Genomic DNA, 21,361 nt, shown 5'->3' with positions numbered 1-21,361 from the left:
AGTGGATGATCTTCCAGTGGGGATCCCGCAGGTTGGGTAACAGGACAATACCTCATAACATCCCAGCCAGTCTACCAGTACGTAGTGATGGTGTATTTTCAAAGCGAGCACCCAATACATTTCATCGGTTACCTCACTCATCTTCTCTCTCCGACTGACCTGGCCCTCTGACTTTATTAACCATGTGACTGCGAGCAGCCCGAGTCGGTACTTCAACGTTTCCCCAAGTCTCCACACTGAGAGAGTGAGTCAGTAAAGTGCAGAATCCTGCCCAAGATATTCTTTCTGCAACAGACGAAATCTTGTATTCATGATTTTCTCCTGATTGAAGTAATAACAGTCCTTATTAAGACTCCTTTTGTCGACATCCTGAATATCCAGGTATAGTCAGTAAAAGCTATAGCCTGGATGAGCCTCCATTCCCCTGTCTCATTTGCAGCCAGATCCACGCAGCAGACAACTGCGCACAGACTGTTTCAAAGACTGAAGTTCAGCGGTGCTAACTTCTGGCAGGGCTGCGCAGAAACGCTAGGCACTGCTCTCCTCCCGTCTTTCTGCACTGGGAGACTCCCGGGACACAGAGAAAGCAGCTGCCAAGCACCGTCTTCTCAGTGGGAAGTCTGAACTCATCTAGGATGTTTGGCCAACGGAACTTTGAGTAGAAAACTTCTTTATTCTCATTATAATCCTCGTTGAGTTGAACTATTATTCCCAACAGGTTTGATTGTTTAATTCACGCTTGCAAAAACAGAAGCGTGATTTAACTATATGAGACTGATAAAACTAATATGTTACAGTTATATTAAACTCTGAAGCTACTAACTCTGAATGATCAGCCTTTCATATCACAGAAGATCGTTTCACAAGTTTCCTCTTAAACATAAGAAGTTTGTTGTTTGTTATGCATGTTTTGGTTTAATATCAATAAATTGTATGTAGTACAGTATATTTAGACTCTATGTTCAAGACTGTAAAATTTTATTTCCTAAGTCATCAAAGCACTCTCGCAATTTATTGTTCCAATTTCTAATTGTTACAGTAAAATAAAACATTTTGCATCGTTACAATATTTCACATTGAACTTTATTTCCATGATTTAAAAAACAAAACTAGTAAAGCAATAGTTCATAGTATATAGTAAAAACATAATATTAAATTCTCTTATGGCTCCCTAATGGTTTTTGTTCAAATAAAACTATAAAAGATATATGTATGAATGGTACACAAATGCCTGTCACTGCATGTGAGCAAAGAGTTAGGGGTGTCTGGTTATGTGGCATCACCTTTTGACTGCTGCTAGGCTGTGACGCACCATCAAAATGGGTGAAAGAGCTCAGGAAATCATAAGAACTGTTAGAAACAAGAGGAGGCCATTCAGTTCATCCAGTCTGTTTTGTTAATTAAGGAAAGGATCTCATCTATCTTTACAAAGCTGGGGTATCGGCTTCAACCATGGCTGGGCAGCTTGTTCCACACTCCCACCACCCTTTGTGTAAAGAAGTACCTCTTGTCCTGACTGGAATATCTCATCCAGCTGTTTGTTGAAAGATGCCAGGGTATTGGCTTTAACAACAAGGCTGGGCAGCCTGTTCCACACTCCCACCACCTTTTGTGTAGAGAAGTGCTTGCTCGTTCAAGGTTGAGGCCGATACCTTGGCTTCCTTTGTCAGACTGGGAGGGTTAACAGGCTGGGATCTTGGTCTCTTGTTTTTTATTTTAACTGTTTCTATTCTAATAATAACCTGGAATAACTGCTCACTGGTAGGGTTGACATTATTTCTCTACTGTGGTTTTTCTTCACCAAAATATTATATCTCACACCAACACAACTTAAGGGGGAAAAGAGTTTCGAAACAGCGAGTAATCTATGTGTGATTTTGAGTTCCAGGAGTTCTCTTCTTCGTTTCAAAGGTGTCTGAGTGAAAGGGGTGATGGTGCTTGTGTCCTGGTACTTTCAGCAGGATCGTATGTGTGTATGTGTGAGCAGTGCAACTTTCCCTTGTTAGTTTAATACTGCATTGGGTGGTTTTAGGTTGTACTGGTGTCATGCAGTTTGTCCCTGCCTCCACTAGGAGGCGCTGAGTCACTTCGCCTGGTGTTGCTTCCTCTGCCTGGCCTCTCTGCGGCAGTGCAGGTACACGTTGATGGGATGAATGAAAGCCAGCATGCTCAGGCCGATCAGAGCCACATTGACCTGGAACCACAGAGTGAGAGGGAAATGGAAGAGCTACTGTAAAATATTATACATTACAGTATAACACGCAGTAGTACTGCACAATACAGTGAAGAGCACAGTGAGTACTTGTTTGTACTGTTTAGTTCAGTAGTATATGGTACAGAACAGTGTGCACTGAAGCACAGTGTAGTAGACTACAGAGCAGTGTAGTCTAGTACCCTCCAGCGCAGAGAAAACAGCGCTGTATGCTATCCCCTCCTGGATGGTTCTCCAGTCTGCTCCCCACACACCAGCTCCAAGTGTGGAGTTTAGCAGAGTGATGAAGCCGGTTCAGAGATGGGGATTATTAGGAGGCCACTGTAGTGTAGTACAGACTAGTGTAGTCCAGTACCATCCATCCCAGAGGAAACAGCCCTCTGTGTGCACAGTGTAGTAGAGTACAGAGCAGTGTAGTCAGTGTGGTCTACTCCACTCACATAAAGAGGGTCCCCCTGAAGGTACCCCTTCACCAGGGCAAAGCAAGGGTACTGCAACAGAGAGACGATCGCCGACAGTGACATCACCAGACCGTACAGCTTCCCGAAATGTGCCGGGGGGAAACTGGAAAGAGAGAGGTGAGAGGTTACTCAGTTACCACATGTGGGATGCTGGACGTATCCAGACGGCCAGGCCCTTGTTACACAACAGGACCCTTCCAGACCTCCTGACAACGAGCCAGCCCAGGTATCTCTGAAACTCAACCAGGGAATATCTCTCGACTTCGAGCAAACTCAGTGACAGATCTTCTTCAGATGCCACATTCCCTCCGGGATTTGCATTTGAAATGCAGTAAGGTACCTCTGGGTGTGCGAGTAGGTCTGACTGCACCCGTGCACAGGGCCTGATAAGCCTGTCCTCTGACTCTGTGCACTTCCACGTATGAGGACTTGTGAAGTATCTCTCCCCCCGCCCCCCCCAAAGAAAGCCTTTGTGAATTGTATTTACATATTTTAGCTGCCCCATTTAATGGCTCTGACTGCTTATTTTACAAAAATGTAAAAGAACACTAACTCACTCCCACTGTGGGTGTGTCTGATAGTGTCAGTCCCAATGTGGGCATGTTAGATATAGTGCCATTCCCACTATGGGTGTGGGGGCGTGTCTGATACAGTGTCACTCCCACTGTGGGTGTGTCTGATACAGCGTCACTCACCCCTTGTGGGTGTGTCTGATACATTGTCACTCATCCCTTGTGGGCATGTCTGTACAGTGTCACTCACCCCTTGTGGGCGTGGCTGTACAGTGTCACTCACCCCTTGTGGGCGTGTCTGATACATTGTCACTCATCCCTTGTGGGCGTGTCTGATACAGTGTCACTCTCACTGAAGGCGTATCTGAAACAGTGTCACTCTCACTGTGGGCGTGTCTGATACAGTGTCACTCACCCCTTGTGGGCGTGTCTGATACAGTGTCACTCACCCCTTGTGGGCGTGTCTGATACAGTGTCACTCACCCCTTGTGGGCGTGTCTGATACATTGTCACTCACCCCTTGTGGGCGTGTCTGATACATTGTCTCTCACCCCTTGTGGGCGTGTCTGATACAGTGTCACTCTCACTGTGGGCGTATCTGAAACAGTGTCACTCTCACTGTGGGCGTGTCTGATACATTGTCTCTCACCCCTTGTGGGCGTGTCTGATACAGTGTCACTCTCACTGTGGGCGTATCTGAAACAGTGTCACTCTCACTGTGGGCGTGTCTGATACATTGTCACTCACCCCTTGTGGGCGTGTCTGATGCAGTGTCACTCTCACTGTAGGCATATCTGAAACAGTGTCACTCTCACTTGAGAACGGGCACTGCCCGCGCTCTGCCCCCGATTTGAATAATAGCGGTCCGACGTTTCCACACCGCACAGGACCGCCGAGCCCGACGGAGAAGCGGCGCGGCCCGTTCACTCACGCGACGGCGATGAAGGCGGCGTTCCCGCCGTACAGGAAGGAGCGGTTGACGACCTGCAGGATGAAGGTGAGGTACTGCAGGGGCAGCAGGGGGATGGAGGCGCACAGGGAGAACAGCAGGCACTGCAGCGCCGTCAGGGCCAGCGACAGGACGGCCGAGTGCAGGTCAGCCTCCCGCTCCGGCCGGCCTGGGAAAAAACCACCTCAGGGGAACTGCGAAAAAAGCTTGCGAGGCATCTCTGTGAACAGTGGAGTGACTCTAATTTGTCTCTTCCTTTGTAGTTTACATGTTACTGTGCTTAGTGCAAACTCATAAGTTAAAAACTGTTTTTTGAAGACAGTTTTTTTTTTACCAAGATGCTAACTAAACTAACTAATTTGTTACACTGTGGCTGTGTTAAGCTGCTGTTGCACTGCAATTTCCCTCACGGGATCAATAAAGTATCTATCTAAACACCGCTTTCGAGTGCGAAACCTGCCCTGAACTAATTTTCCTGACTTCTGACAGTCCTTTTGGGGAGGTTTTTAAAAAGCGGTCCGGTCCCAGACCGTCTTGACGATTATGGAGTCCCGAGGTCACCTTGCTACAAGACGGCCCTTCAAGAAACGTGTTACCAGACGGCCCGACCCGGGGCAGGGCTGTCTGCCGGCTGTCGCTCACCCTGAGTGCCGGACTTTGGCGCCCTCTTGTGGCGGTCCATGATCATGCCGTTCCAGGGAGCGCACAGCACCCCGCAGAGCTGGGTGAAGGCAAAGGCGTTGGTGTAGCGACTCACTGACAAAGAGAGAGGGATTAATGCCGTTAGTAACAGTGAGGAAACTAGTGAACTAGTGACAAGTGAAGCATTGAACCAGATGACGTCTTGCCTAAAATCTAAAAGATTTTTTAAAGATTTCAGACAAACACAGTGTGTGTGTAGTTACCCAGTGTAGGATCATTCTGGGTCAGACGGGTCAGCATGGGGTTGAGGGTGCCGATGAAGAGATAGTGTCGCAGCTGCATCACAGAGATCCAGGTCAGGTGCCACAGGAAGAAGAAAGAGAAAACACAGCTCTTGAAACTGGGCTCGTCTAGAGATAGGGCAGAGAGAGAGAGGGGTTAATACAGTCCAGACACACTGACTGGACACTATAGTACATGAACACTGCACTGAGGAAGAGTTTAAGTGTTCATAGACTGTAATTTTTCTGTATTATCTTAGCCGTTTAAAAATGCCCTGAGCTAGTCCAGGCATCACAGCATACTGATGGCACTTTCCTCTCTTAACAAGCGAATGGAGCTGATTGTCTTGATTTTGACCAGGCTTGATCCTCAACAGGTTACATCACCTCATCACCTTTACCTAATCCACCCTCTCACTCATGAAGCCATTTAGTAGTAGTACACCCCTCAGAATCACTCTGGCGCATCGCGTTGAGTCAGGGTGAGGCAATAGGGGTGACACAAATAAATAGTCAGTATCCCATCTCTATATGCCTTGTTTTCTTAGTGCCATATATGCAGAAACAGACTGACTGGTTTCTTCTGATGCTTGGTACATCATAATCATTTTGATAAATGACCTTTCTTTGGCTCGGAGTCCTGCTCCTGTAATTTTGCCTCCGGCTGGCAGGTGGCGCCCTCTTCCTGTACGTTCCCTTTTTCTGTCTTCTCCACTCTGTAGCTGCTGGACCTCCCACAGGATGCTCTGCCGGTGGTGATCATGTGAGTATTAGTACCACACAAATGGACGCTACAGGTGCGCTGCTTCTGCTATGACCTTAGGCACAGACGTGAGCAATGGTATAAAACTCAGTTGTTGTTGCTGTATGTGTGTGTCAAGCCTTACACATCTGTAATGTGTTAGGATTTTATTATGCTAAATCATTCATCCGTTTTCAAATGGTGTCATCCAATTCAGGGCTGCAGGGGAGCCAGACCATATCCTATCATGCAGTGGGAGCAGGGGACTGATGGGATGCCAATCCAGTGCAGGGCCACACAGACACACACACACACACACACACACACACACACACACACACACACACACACACACACACACACACACACACACACACACACACACACACACACACACACACACACACACACCTAGGGCCATACTTCCCAGAAACCAGTTAACCCACCAGCATGTCTTTGGTCTATGGGAGGAAACCGAGCTCCTGGAAGAAACCCACTTGAACACAAGGAGAACATACAAACTCCACGCAGACATCACCCCAGGAATTGAACCTAGGGCCCCAGCTCTACAATGCTTTAATGCTTACCATTGCACCACCAGTTCAGTTTGGTTTTTTGTCATGTGCACCAGTGCACTGAAATGCGTACTTGCACGTATACTCCAATACAAAGGAATAAAGGAAACACCAAAAACATAAACACAGAACAGCAGCAGCAACAACAATTTAAATAACATACATCTTAGAAAAAAGACACATCAGTGTGAGCCAGTGGTAGTGGTAGAGTTGAATTCAACCATTAGACATTTATGTAGTCCAAACAGGTTTTATGTCATCATTTTATTTTAGACCACCTCTGATATCAACCAGTTTGTTAACCAGTAATATTAGACAGTTTTGGATTGGAATAACTGTCCCACAGGTAACAGAATGTAACAGAATAAACAGAATGGGGAGTTCTTGCCACAAGGTGCCGCCAAACACTTGTTTTTAAAAGTCAAAACTGAAATTCACATAATTCACAAGGCTGTGAATTCTTTCTAAATATTCACCTGTTGCATTTTCACTGCCTCATAGCAGTGGGTGCTGACTGTACCCCCTCCCCCCCCAGTGCAGTGTGGGAGTTGTAGTTCTTACCCATAAGTGTAGTCCTCTGGAAGGGGGTAAGGGATGTGCTTCCGGGGCATGAGCAGGAAGGTACGGAGGAAGTGAAGGACACTGCAGCAGGACAGGAAGAGGAAGGAAGATCTGAGGGACACTCCCTTCTCATATAGCACCTGGCGAGAGAGTGAGAGAGGTGCACCATTGTTGTTCACAGTGCTGTCCAAGTATCTTACTCTCCAGCTCCCGTCTTGAACAGCACCCGGAGAAACACTCGAGACACGTTTGCTGTTACTGAGAGACACCCCATAGCAGCACCACGCTGTGCACAGCCCACAGTCGGCACTCGAGCAGAAGAACGTTACTCCTGCCTGTGTCTGACAGGCTGAGCCAGAAAGCAGTCGGCCATAATTTCAGCCATTTCAGTTTCAGCTCTTGTGCTACCAAGAGGCCTGTGCATGAAACACTGGAGATCCACAGCATTTTATAGTATTTGTGTGAGCATCCACAGACACAGACTCAGGCTCTCCAGCATTAATGAAGCAGCAGGGGTACTGTCCTTCAGTGCAAGAGAACAGGGGAGTTGCAGTGCGAGGTCTCTGGGAATTCAGGAAACTCACCAGTCTGCTGTCACTGAAGTCCAGCAGTGCATGCAACAGTCCACAGAGTACTGGAAAACCTCACTTTCACATAGCAGGTGAGGAAACTAATGCTGAAACTAAGTGGGGCCGTCCAATGTCTAACAGTGTTTTGGGATCCTTTGGCATGAAAAACACTACAGAAACGCAGTGAACCGATGAGTGAATGATTACCTTGACGATGAGGAAGACTGCGGACGAAGAATCGAAAGCGCCGTTGTAGAGGGTGATGATAGTGGAGCGCCGAGACCCGAACAGATTCCCCACCTGAGAGAGAGAAGAAGACCGGGGTTGGGGGGTTTAATGCAGAAGACTCACAGGCACACAGGTGGACACTACCTACTGGGTGATAAAGAAGGACAATGGCTTCATTCCTGGTCATTAATCACACAGCACTGACTGATTGAGTGCATTCGACCTCAATATCACGTGAGTTTGTGTGCTGGGATGTGACCTCCCATTTGAAGCCCCTCTGTGAAGATGCTCCAATGAGGCGATGATGTCGCTGTCTCCTCCCACCCAAGTCCTGCTTTGAGCTGACAGCTCTGGTCAGCAGGCGTTGGGCTAAAAACAACGTAACGCTCACCGCTGAAAAACCAAACGAAAACATGACCGCTAGCAGGAGGAGAAAACTTCCCCAGTGCTGCTGGGAGGACTGAGGAATCAGTTGACTCCTACGGGTTTCTAGGAATCTTGAGAGGGATTCCAGTGTTCGTGGGATGGTCAAGGGAAGGACAGCAGAATATTCTTTCCCAGAAAGCTGGAGGATTTGGGTAAGCATCAGAATATGATAACGCGGCTCGAAATGGTAATCCATCGCAAAATGACATCTGTCAGGCTGGCATCTGAGACGTTTCCCGTCTTCCACAGAGCTCGGCATAGTGCTCCTGACGAGGCTCGTCTCATCCGTCATCCATCTCGGCTTTCCCAACGCGGCAGGCATTAGGAACGGATTCAGATGAGAGAACAGGTACCCACCTGCATATTGGTGAGCAGCAATAATATCCCTCCGACTGCGAGAAGAGAAAGGGCTGGGAACAGAATCACCGAGGAGACTGCGGGAGAGACCAGAGAGAAAGAGCACATAGGAACATGAATCTCAGTGCCTTTCGGTTTCAAGACCGCTGTCAGAGAAACAAAACAGAAATTGATACACAAAGCACTTTGAGATGATTGCTCTTAAAGGTGTTAGCGGTATATCAGAGTATATATGATATATATATAAACTATACATTAAATTTATATTAGATTATATTTATCTTATGTATAAACAGGGGTCCGTGGTAGCTCAGATGGTAAGGGTGTCCAGCTCTGGACTGGAGGTCCTGGGTTCAATCCCAGGTAGGGGCAAGTGATGTAGCTTGTTCTAATTCCTTCCAGATGGCTCCTGGGTCCCCCCAGCCTGCTTTCCAAGTGAGTACCAGGGGGTTAATCCTTCTGGGAGCGATAGGCTGGCTGGAGTGTGATGTTGACCACATCACCTCCACCTCCAGCATTGGATGGTCAAGAAAAATGGTGTCCCTAATCCCCATGGGCCTTTATAACCTACCCATGTATAACCAGATTTATATATTTGGTTATCAATTAGCCTAGTTACCTACCTTAGATTATGGGAGTGTGGAGTGTAACTGTTTGGAGTTAATACCAGTGTAACACTGTCTTACACTGCACACAGGCATTGGAAGTGTGAGACTCCAGATTCCAACTATAGAGGCAGCGGAAGAATTAGCTGAGAAAATGTACACAACTGGAAAATATTTACCTGCAGATGAAAAGGCAACCATGAGTGTGGCTGAGGTATGAAATGATCTGAAAATAAAATGGCATGACATCTGGTTAGTCTGAGTCCCAGTTACTCACTGGGCACTTCATCCTGTAGAGACAGAATTTGTTACCTGTAAAGGCACATAGATAGATACTTTATTGGTCCCGTGAGGGAAATTGCAGTGCAACAGCAGCAACAGTGTAACGAATGACACAACAATAATAATAATACAATACAACAATACAATCAGTACAGTGAGAAGTGCACTAAGAAGAGTTACTCACAGTCCAGAACACACAAAGAACAAAACAGAACAGAACAGTACACCAAAAAAAGTTGTATTGCACAATATACATATAAATATAAATGTATTGCACAGGTCCCTGGCATATATTGCATAAAAACGGTAGTAAATGGGAAAAAGAAAAAGAACAGATGTATCAGTTTACTGTTCAGTCCAGAAACAGGTCACTGTCAATGTTGCCTCTGCCCAGACGCAAGGTGGATGCTTTGCACAGTCTTATGGCAGAAGGCAAGAATGACCTCCTGTAGCGCTCCCTGTCGCACCGTGGATAGATCAGTCTACTGCTGAACATGTACTGGGTCTTTACAGCTAGCAAATCGTGCACAGGTACAGCACAAGTGTGCACGCTCAGTCCCATCCTTCCCACTCTCACACACAGCTCCATCCACACGGGGAGTCTTTTCAGCTCGGGGAGTGTCCTGCTGAGTCTGAGAGATGGATGGTGGAATTATGGAGATGGGTCAGTAGTTCACCCTCTGCTGAATGAGATGTTCTCGGAGAGCAGCACACTTTTCTCTCTGCTGGACGCCTGGCAACTGATCATTTCTTCTGTGTGTCTCACTCCTCCCCCTGTCTGCCTTCAGCTCGTCCACTCAAGATATGCAGGTGGCACATCAGCCTTGGGCTTAGCGCTAGTGCCTCATGGCTCTGGAGTACCAGGTTTGACTGTGCCCTATTAATGGTCGGGGGTCCTGCCCAGGTTAGAGTCCTGCCTTCCACTCTGTGAATACAGCACAGGCTTCAGGTTACATCAAGCCCACAGCAGTCAGTGGTTTTCTGATAATGAAGGAGAAGATGATTACATAAATGCTCTGTCATTCAGTGACTTGTTTGTTTAACGTGAGCGGCTTCAGGTTAGGAGCAGACACAGCTTATGATGCTAGCAGATGTATTCTTGCATGTTTTCTCCCCTTTAAAAGTCCATGCATCTGCAGAAAGCAATGTGGCATAAAATATCGGTTATACCCCCTCACCCCGAAACCTCTGTTTTAGGGTTTGTCAGTACTGAATTCCACTCATTTCAGGTTAATTTATGTAGTGATTTTCATGCAAAGGAAGGCCAGAATTCTTTTACACATTGAAATGGTCCATTTGTTTCATATCCCACTGAAATGCAGCCCCAGGTGGGAGACACAAATAGCCAAGGTCTTGGTTTAACATCTTGTCTGAAAAGCGACACCTCCTTTTCACAGCACATTTTCCCAGGTCACCATACTGAAGCATTAGATTGGAGATTATGGCCCAAATAGGAGAGTGCCCCCTACTGGTCCACTAGAGCCACTCCTACAGCAGCAGCCTGCTTTTCCTCCTAGGTCTTCCATCCCAGGCCCAGCCCAGCTTAGCTTCTTCGATCTGGTTAAATAAAATATTTGAAGATAAGAATTGCAGTACTTTGGAAGTGCATGGAATCGGCGCCTTCCTTTCCTGCCACTAGAGGTCACCAGCACTATTTGACCATACTCCAGCCTGCTGGATCAGCAGAAGGACAGGCAGAAATTTGTATTCCATTGCTCCTTGCATGTAGGTCAGGAAGATTTGCAAAACTGTAATTTTAAGGCACTGAAAGAGAAAAACTTTGAAAGGCTTCCGTGTGATCCACTTCGGGGTTATTGTGAAGCTGCCTCTTGGCACAGTGTCAGGAGATTCAGCCAAAGGAAGCTGTGTCCAATTTGAAAGAGCCTCTGGGGACTCATGCTAAGAGCTGCTGGCCGAGGAGATGGCCTGCAGCTGGAAGGATCAGGAGAGAGAAGGAAGGAGGGACTCTTCTCCATTCCTCTCCCTTTCTCCCTCCCTCTACAGGCTCTTCCTTCTCTCCCTCCTCTCGTCCTCTTTCGGAACATTTTTTATCTATTGCCTGGCATGCATTCGCAAAGAATTCCAGTGATGCCAACTTGCCAACCATTTTAAAACAACAATATTTTATGAGAGGCTCCCTCTGTGCTCTTCAGGCTGTGACGAGAGATCACGTGCTGGGCTGGAGCTCAATTGAGTTTCCCCTCTCTCTCTCTCTTCTCCCCGAGGACTGACAGCTAGCTAAAGCAAACATTGATGCCCGGTGGTGTTTAGCTGCACAGAGCAGTTATTCATGCAGTAAGTGATAAACAAGCGTGGCAAATTAGATTAGCCTCCAGACTGGGTCTGTCTGGAAGTCTCATCAACACACTGCGCCATTAGATAACATGGCCTCTGTTAGCTCTCCCACAGCCAGGTGCATTCTCCTGGAACGCAATGAATAATGAGCAGACTGAGTCCAGGCAGTGAGGTGGTTCTGTGGCTAAGGATCTGCGCCTGTGGCTGGAAGGTTGCCGGTTTGTATCCCGCGGCCGGCGGAGGACTCCTACTCTGTTGGGCCCCTGAGCAAGGCCCTTAACCCCAACTGCTCCAGGGGTGCCATATAAATGGCTGACCCTGTCTTCTGACCACAAGCTTCTCTCCCTGTCTGTGTGTCTCATGGAGAGAAAGCTGGGGTATGCGAAAAGACAAATTCCTAAAGCAAGAAACTGCAACTGTTTATGGCTAATAAACTGATCTCTCTGGTATTCCTCATCGCAAGCTCTCGTCCTGAGGTTTTAGGGAATATGGAAAAGGAGGCTTTGTTCATGATAATGAGCGCGGTCCTGAGAGAGGGAGTTGATCAGGTAGGTGTCACAACCCGACACAAAACAGGAGTATCTGGTTTAGCCCGACAAGGTGCACCTCACATGGCCTGACCCAGAAATCGATAATTTTTACTGAAATAGGCATTTGTGTGCTTTTACACACCTGTGCTTGCACCTGTGAACCGACTGTATGACTGCACGTGGAGCAGATTAAGGAAGTGGCTACTGCCACTGTGCCGTCCTGAAATAAAAACATATCTCTTATGTTTTTAACACATTACATTACACATTACAACTTCCATATACAAGTGATAAGTGAGCAAACCGAGTTTTGGCACAAACAGTACGTTGTTGTTTCAGCAGTGTCAGCAGATTGGGCTTCTGACGCAAACTGAGCTGAGCGAAAATCAATCCGTTAGGCTGTCCTGGGTTCTCCATCGACAGTGCTGTGACCTTGCACCCTCTGCCTGCGGAGGTTTCTGTGCACTTAGTGTTGGTTATTGAAAAATGTACCGAAAGAAGACAGTGAATCAAAGGAGCAATCTTTGTGGCCCTCGAGCACAATGAGGAATGAAAATGTTTCTTCAATGAGTACAGAAGGCAGGTTGCCTCCGATCCAACTCATTTCCTAAAAGATCAGGCCAGTCTGCTGCCCTAGAGACACAGGTTTCAAATTCCAACCCCTGGTAACCCACAGGGGTCCTTCGAGTCGTGTTCTGACTTCTGCCAGGTGGCCAAGCGCCTGCCTGCCTCTGCGATTCGACTGTGTGCATTAGCATGCACCTCACAGGGCTGAAGCTCCCTGGAACCGACAGAGACAAGCTGAAGCGGAAGGGAAGAGATTTGTGGGATCTGCTGGAGTCAGTGCTGGGAAAGACAAAGGCTGTCAATGAGGCTGAGTGCTAGACAGACAGAGAGGGCTCTGTTCACAGCCCTGTGGCCTGACTCCAGCTGTTCACTTGCATCACGGACAGCAAACGTGTGAAAAGCTCAGAATCTGGGAGGAAGGGCTGGACTGGGAGTGTGGAACAAGCTGCCCACCCATGTTGTTGAAGTTTATACTGTGGCCTCTTTCAAGAAACAGCTGGATGAGATCCTCCAGTCAGGACAGGAGGCACTAATTTACACTAAGGGTGGTGAGAGTGTAGAACAAGCTGCCCAGCCAGGTTGTTGAAGTTTATACTGTGGCCTCTTTCAAGAAACAGCTGGATGAGATCTTCCAGTCAGGACAGGAGGCACTTCTTTACACAAAAGGTAGTGGGAGTGTGGAACAAGCTGCACAGCCAGGTTGTTGAACCCAATATCCTTTCTTGAAACAGCTGGATGAGATGCTTAGGTCAATAGACTGCCGAATGACCAGATGGGCTGCATGGGAGGAATGGCCGCCTCTCGTTTGTGACCTGTCTTATGTTTTAGTGTGACAGGCACTCCAACCAGACTGAACCCACCATCTATTGTAAAAACTCACTGAATTCAGTGTTTTCTGAAAGCTTTCCAGGGGTTTTGTTTCTTCAGTCAGATTCCTGAGACATCAAGATATAGGTGAATGCTGAGCAGCAAGAATTTTTTTTCTTTTCAAAGGTTTCCACCGTCTTTGGCACAATGATTTCCCACCACCTTTAGGAAAATGTTGCCTTCGCCTCCCTTCTATTCACTTGTAGATTCATATTCAAGTTCAAGTTCAAGTTCAAGTTTATTGTCATTATACTCATATACAGGTGTGTGGAAATGCTATTTAGCTAGCTCTTGGACGATAAGTAGTACAAAGAAATAAAACAACAACAATACAATTGTATAACAAAAGAAAGACAGAGACAACAGGCAGTGTGCAAAATAACAACAACAGGTAACAGGTAATGTGCAAAAACAACATCAGATGTGCAAAATCATACATCAAGAGAATGAAATAAAGGACAGAAATGATGGGGAGTGGGCTTCTTGACATGAGAGGTAGAGGTAGATTTCATTGTGTGTTTGAGTTTTGGTAAAGAGAGAAGGCACTGTGAGGGTTCAGATCGTGGGTGAGAGAGGCTGGGAGTTTAATAGCGTGATAGTGCGGGGGTAAAAACTGTCTCTGAGTCTGGTAGTCCGGGCCCGAATGCTCCGGTACCGTTTTCCAGATGGTAGAGGGTCAAACAGTCTGTAGCTGGGATGTGTGGGGTCTTTGATGATGCTTAGAGCTTTCCTCAAGCACCGTCTGTCATAAATGTCCTGTATGGATGGGAGGGCAACCCCAGTGATGGACTGGGCAGTTTTCACCACCCACTGTAGGGCTTTGCGGTCTGCAGTACTGCAGTTGCCATACCACACTGTGATGCAACCTGTCAGTGTGCTTTCTGTAGTGCATCTGTAAAAGTTAGTGAGGATCTGGGGACATATCTTAGCCTTCTTCAACCGTCTTAGGAAGTACAGGCGCTGTTGCGCTTTCTTGATTCCCCATGGGAAATGTGCTTGTCCTTTGTCCGATCCACGTGTTTGGAATAATGTGGTCTTTTCCTTCTGTGTGTCTCACTTCTCTGTGCTCACACTGACCGCCCCGTCCAGGGTGCCTAACCTCATCCTGCTTTCATCCCCAGATGCCTTCCTGTTGCCCAGTCCTTGAGGAACAAGATCTTCACACCACAGATCAAATCCGCACGGCTGTGCCAAGATTCTGCCATGACTCTCTATATAATAATAATTGCTTACACTTATATAGCGCTTTTTCTGGACACTCCACTCAAAGCGCTTTACAAGTAATGGGGACTCCCCTCCACCACCACCAATGTGCAGCATCCACCTGGATGATGCGACAGCAGCCATAGTGCGCCAGAACGTTCACCACACATCAGCAATCAGTGGGGAGGAGAGCAGAGTAGTGAAGCCAATTCATAGATGGGGGTTATTAGGAGGCCATGATTGATAAAGGCCGATGGGGAAATTTGGCCAGGATGCCAGGGTACACCCCTACTCTTATTGAGAAACGCCCTGGGATTTGTAATGACCACAGAGAGTCAGGACCTCGGTTTTACATCTCATCCTATACTGCCCGTTTACAGTACACAACACTGGGACATTAACCCACATGAGCTGCAGGGTGAGCGCCCCCTGTTGGCCCCACTAACACCTCTTCCAGCAGCAACCTTAGTTTTTCCCAGGAGGTCTCCCATCCAGGTACTGACCAGGCTCACACCTGCTTAGCTTCAGTGGGTTGCCAGTTGTGAGTTGCAGGGTGATATGGCTGCTGGCTTATATATATCCCAATACACCGGGAGCAGGAGTTATTCATGTTTGAGTAGCATTACTTTCCAATGCTCTAAACACCTTATTTTTAATTTCAGATTTCCCGGAGTCTCACATGCCCAGCAGCGACAGGAGCGTGATCTGTCTCATCTGTTTGGTACTCACATTGCCAGCAGTCTGGCCACCGCTGTCCCAAAGCGATCGAAGATGAAGCCATTGGGCAGGGTCATGAAGTTGTTCATGAAGGAGGCGATGGTGAAGACCAGAGAGAGCTGCTCATCCTGGGCACTGCAGTCAACTGATAAAAGAGAACAGGAGTCAATACAGTGTACTGAAATATAATTTCACTTAATACAGTATAGACTCACCCACTGATTGAAATACTACAGTACATTTACACTGCACTGAGAGAGGAGTTAATACAGTCCAGACACACTGACTGGACACTACAGGACATTAACACTGCACTGAGAGAGAGGGGTTAATACAGTCCAGAAACACTGACTGGACACTACAGGACATTAACACTGCACTGAGAGAGAGGGGTTAATACAGTCCAGACACACTGACTGGACACTCCAGGACATTAACACTGCACTGAGAGAGAGGGGTTAATACAGTCCAGACACACTGACAGGACACTACAGTACATTAACACTGCACTGAGAGAGAGGGGTTAATACAGTAAAGACACACTGACTGGACACTACAGGACATTAACACTGCACTGAGAGAGAGGGGTTAATACAGTCCAGACACACTGACTGGACTCTACAGGACATTAACACTGCACTGAGAGAGAGGGGTTAATACAGTCCAGACACACTGACTGGACACTCCAGTACATTAACACTGCACTGAGAGAGAGGGGTTAATACAGTCCAGACACACTGACTGGACACTACAGGACATTAACACTGCACTGAGAGAGAGGGGTTAATACAGTCCAGACACACTGACTGGACACTACAGGACATTAACACTGCACTGAGAGAGAGGGGTTAATACAGTCCAGACACACTGACTGGACACTACAGGACATTAACACTGCACTGAGAGAGAGGGGTTAATACAGTACAGACACACTGACTGGACACTCCAGGACATTAACACTGCACTGAGAGAGAGGGGTTAATACAGTACAGACACACTGACTGGACACTCCAGTACATTAACACTGCACTGAGAGAGAGGGGTTAATACAGTCCAGACACACTGACTGGACACTACAGGACATTAACACTGCACTGAGAGAGAGGGGTTAATACAGTCCAGACACACTGACTGGACACTACAGGACATTAACACTGCACTGAGAGAGAGGGGTTAATACAGTCCAGACACACTGACTGGACACTCCAGGACATTAACACTGCACTGAGAGAGAGGGGTTAATACAGTACAGACACACTGACAGGACACTACAGGACATTAACACTGCACTGAGAGAGAGGGGTTAATACAGTAAAGACACACTGACTGGACACTACAGGACATTAACACTGCACTGAGAGAGAGGGGTTAATACAGTCCAGACACACTGACTGGACACTACAGGACATTAACACTGCACTGAGAGAGAGGGGTTATTACAGTCCAGACACACTGACTGGACACTCCAGTACATTAACACTGCACTGAGAGAGAGGGGTTAATACAGTCCAGACACACTGACTGGACTCTACAGGACATTAACACTGCACTGAGAGAGAGGGGTTAATACAGTCCAGACACACTGACTGGACACTCCAGTACATTAACACTGCACTGAGAGAGAGGGGTTAATACAGTCCAGACACACTGACTGGACACTACAGGACATTAACACTGCACTGAGAGAGAGGGGTTAATACAGTCCAGACACACTGACTGGACACTACAGGACATTAACACTGCACTGAGAGAGAGGGGTTAATACAGTCCAGACACACTGACTGGACACTCCAGGACATTAACACTGCACTGAGAGAGAGGAGTTAATACAGTACAGACACACTGACTGGACACTCCAGGACATTAACACTGCACTGAGAGAGAGGGGTTAATACAGTACAGACACACTGACAGGACACTACAGGACATTAACACTGCACTGAGAGAGAGGGGTTAATACATTAAAGACACACTGACTGGACACTACAGGACATTAACACTGCACTGAGAGAGAGGGGTTAATACAGTCCAGACACACTGACTGGACACTCCAGTACATTAACACTGCACTGAGAGAGAGGGGTTAATACAGTCCAGACACACTGACTGGACACTCCACTACATTAACACTGCACTGAGAGAGAGGGGTTAATACAGTCCAGACACACTGACTGGACACTACAGGACATTAACACTGCACTGAGAGAGAGGGGTTAATACAGTAAAGACACACTGACTGGACACTACAGGACATTAACACTGCACTGAGAGAGAGGGGTTAATACAGTCCAGACACACTGACTTGACACTCCAGGACATTAACACTGCACTGAGAGAGAGGGGTTAATACAGTCCAGACACACTGACTGGACACTCCAGTACATTAACACTGCACTGAGAGAGAGGGGTTAATACAGTCCAGACACACTGACTGGACACTACAGGACATTAACACTGCACTGAGAGAGAGGGGTTAATACAGTAAAGACACACTGACTGGACACTACAGGACATTAACACTGCACTGAGAGAGAGGGGTTAATACAGTCCAGACACACTGACTGGACACTACAGGACATTAACACTGCACTGAGAGAGAGGGGTTAATACAGTCCAGACACACTGACTGGACACTACAGGACATTAACACTGCACTGAGAGAGAGGGGTTAATACAGTCCAGACACACTGACTGGACACTCCAGGACATTAACACTGCACTGAGAGAGAGGGGTTAATACAGTCCAGACACACTGACTGGACACTACAGGACATGAACACTGCACTGAGAGAGAGGGGTTAATACAGTCCAGACACACTGACTGGACACTCCAGGACATTAACACTGCACTGAGAGAGAGGGGTTAATATAGTCCAGACACACTGACTGGACACTCCAGGACATTAACACTGCACTGAGAGAGAGGGGTTAATACAGTCCAGACACACTGACTGACACTACAGGACATTAACACTGCACTGAGAGAGAGGGGTTAATACAGTCCAGACACACTGACTGGACACTACAGGACATTAACACTGCACTGAGAGAGAGGGGTTAATACAGTCCAGACACACTGACTGACACTCCAGGACATTAACACTGCACTGAGAGAGAGGGGTTAATACAGTCCAGACACACTGACTGGACACTCCAGTACATTAACACTGCACTGAGAGAGAGGGGTTAATACAGTCCAGACACACTGACAGGACATTAACACTGCAGTATTACTCAGCACTATTCTGGAAACGAGACAAGCTGCACGTTACAGGACAGGAGGTCAGGGTTAGCCGTGAGTGCTCCGGTGGCAGGAGGTGGACAGAGGGGCCGGTCCCTCACCTGTGTGCCGCGTGCCGTTGCTGCCGGTGTGGTTGGAGCAGAGGGAGGAGAAGTAGCCGTCGCTCTTGAGAACGAAGACCAGGGAGGCCCAGCCGAAGACCAGGCCCGCGAAGCACATGCACTCCACCAGGCCGGTGAGGAAGGTCAGGGCCCGCTGCAGAGGCTGCCCCCAGGCCCCCATCCCGCTGCGAGAGAGCTGCAGGTGAGTGGTCCGCACGTCTGTGGCTCCTCCCGCCCGCCTCTTCCCCGTGCCTGCCTGTCCCTGGGCTCCTGCTCCCCTCTGCCTCTCCTTATCTCTCTCTCCACAGCCGCCCCGCCCACTCCCTCTGCTATCTCTGCGCCCCTGCACGGCCTGCCCAGCTGTCTGCCTCAGGCATGACTGATGAATTACAGGGTGTTGCCATAGAAAACACAAGTAACACAACATCTATAGACACTTATAATACATTAACATACAATATACAGAGAATTATTGAGAGACAGGCTCACTGTCTGCTCCTCAGGCTGTGACAGGAGATCACACACTCTAATATTATTATTGAGAGACAGGCTCACTGTCTGTTCCTCAGGCTGGGACAGGAGATCACACACTGTATTATTATTATTGAGAGACAGGCTCACTGTCTGCTCCTCAGGCTGTGACAGGAGATCACACACTCTAATATTATTATTGAGAGACAGGTTCACTGTCTGCTCCTCAGGCTGGGACAGGAGATCACACACTCTAATATTATTATTAAGAGACAGGTTCACTGTCTGTTCCTCGGACTGGGACAGTAGATCACACACTGGGCTCCCAGTTCAACTGAGTTTCCTCCTCCCTCTCCCAGTAGGATTGGGACTTGTTGTGAATCTGGCAGGTGTGGGAACCCTGGGGTTAGATTCTCAGAGTCTCAGGTGCGCTCTTTCTGGAAAACAATGCTGACAATGTAAACTAACCCTCTGATCTCCTGGAGTGCTGTTGTGTTGTTTTCTCCGGGGGGGTAATCTTTGTCTTCCTTGCTGTATTGTCGTCCTGGACTGTGTGGCAAGACGGTTTTCCCTCAGGGGATGAGCAAGCTTGTATCCTGGACGGGGTACGTTTTGGGCTTCAGAGTTCTTTCCTGCTGGTTGTTTCTAGAAGGTCCCAAGCTGTGGAAGGGGTGAGTTCTAGAAGGTCCCGAGCTGTGGAAGGAGAGAGTTCTAGAAGGCCCCGAGCTGTGGAAGGAGAGAGTTCTAGAAGGTCCGGAGCTGTTGAAGTGGAGAGTTCCAGAAGGTCTGCTCAGCTCTAGAACAGTGTTGCCCGGCGGGGGCCAGGCGCAGAAGAGACAGTGTTCTCTTTCTTCTACTTCCTTGGCTCCCAGCAGGTCCCGGCGGCTGAGGCTGGGTTTTGTTCCAGCGGGGAAGGAGGCCCCTCCTGCCACTCCCTTTCCCGTCCTGAAGAAACAACAAACGTTTCACTCCCTAACATAACACAACATCACTTTATTAGCCCTATACAATTTCTCGCACTTAGGAATTTGTCTTTTCACATACCCCAGCTTGCTCTCCATGAGACACACAGACAGGGAGAAAGAAGCTGGGGGTCAGAGCACAGGGACAGCCATTTATACAGCACCCCTGGAGCAGCTGGGGTTAAGGGCCTTGCTCAGAGGCCCAATAGAGTAAGATCCTCCTGCCAGTCGCGGGATTTGAACCGGTAAGCCTCCAGCCACAGCCGCAGATCCTTACCCACAGAGCCGCCGCTCCCCACCCTCCCCCCTGCGATCCGACTCTCCTGTCCGCGTGCCTGCACCCTCGCCCAGGCGTTTCCAGGCGATCGGCCAGGAATGGTACGCAGCGTTCTGTACTACCCTGGTCCTCTGTACTCCTCAACGTTCGTGCTAAACAAATGGATGGACATTTGACATGGCATGACAGCAAGGCAAGAGGTCTGAAGCTGTGTTACAGAGGCTTGGGCATCCCTGAAGCAGCTCCTGACTCTGGGCACAAGTCCTTCCCAGTAGCAGTGGCCAGCGTGCCGGACGAGCAGCAGGGGATCGGAAAACCTCCACCTGCCTATCAGAGAGCTTGTTCGCTCTGTGCACGCACCTCATGTCTGCCTTGGCCATGTAGTTACGTGTTTTATGTGGCCCTTTTCTTCAGCTCTCTGTTTTGTCTTCTGTCACGGGAGGTTGATGTTAGCCTGTTACTCAGATCGTCCTTGCAAATGGGAATTTCTGCTCAGTTGAAGTGTCTGATTTAATAAAGGATATATACAGTATACTGTATCATAGGGTGGCACGATGGCGCAGTGTAGAGCAGGGCTGTCTTGCAGCACTGGGACCCCGGGTTCAGTTCCAGACCTGGGGTGCTATCTGTGTGGAGTTTGTATGTTCTCCCTGTGTGGGTTTCCTCTGGGTGTTCCAATTACCTCCTTCGGTCCAAAGACATAGTGGTAGGTTAACTGGTTTCTGGGA

General features: G+C 48.1%; 1 protein-coding gene across 2 annotated transcripts; it reads right to left on the bottom strand.

Annotated features, from left to right (window-relative positions):
- Nucleotides 1-961: 961 nt before the first annotated feature.
- Nucleotides 962-20,142, bottom strand: slc43a3a (solute carrier family 43 member 3a). Of its 2 annotated transcripts, XM_069191309.1 has the most exons (13): nucleotides 19,863-20,142; nucleotides 18,924-19,108; nucleotides 15,594-15,726; nucleotides 9,300-9,346; nucleotides 8,516-8,592; nucleotides 7,712-7,804; nucleotides 6,936-7,075; nucleotides 5,679-5,803; nucleotides 5,040-5,186; nucleotides 4,777-4,890; nucleotides 4,117-4,303; nucleotides 2,653-2,776; nucleotides 962-2,194 (listed from the first exon to the last, which is right to left on the bottom strand). In XM_069191309.1, exons 2-13 carry the CDS (start codon nucleotides 19,102-19,104, stop codon nucleotides 2,084-2,086), a joined length of 1,479 nt encoding a protein of 492 aa, XP_069047410.1. In that variant the 5' UTR covers nucleotides 19,105-19,108; nucleotides 19,863-20,142; the 3' UTR covers nucleotides 962-2,083. The 2 variants fall into 2 exon arrangements, with proteins under 2 accessions (XP_069047410.1, XP_069047411.1); XM_069191310.1 differs by lacking the exon at nucleotides 19,863-20,142 and having other exon boundaries at nucleotides 18,924-19,302.
- Nucleotides 20,143-21,361: the final 1,219 nt, after the last annotated feature.

The sequence above is a fragment of the Lepisosteus oculatus genome, chromosome 6 (assembly GCF_040954835.1).
Source record: "Lepisosteus oculatus isolate fLepOcu1 chromosome 6, fLepOcu1.hap2, whole genome shotgun sequence".
Taxonomy (NCBI): Eukaryota; Metazoa; Chordata; class Actinopteri; order Semionotiformes; family Lepisosteidae; genus Lepisosteus; species Lepisosteus oculatus.
The sequence above is the reverse complement of the archived record's forward strand: the minus strand, read 5'-3'. Positions and strand labels throughout refer to the sequence as shown.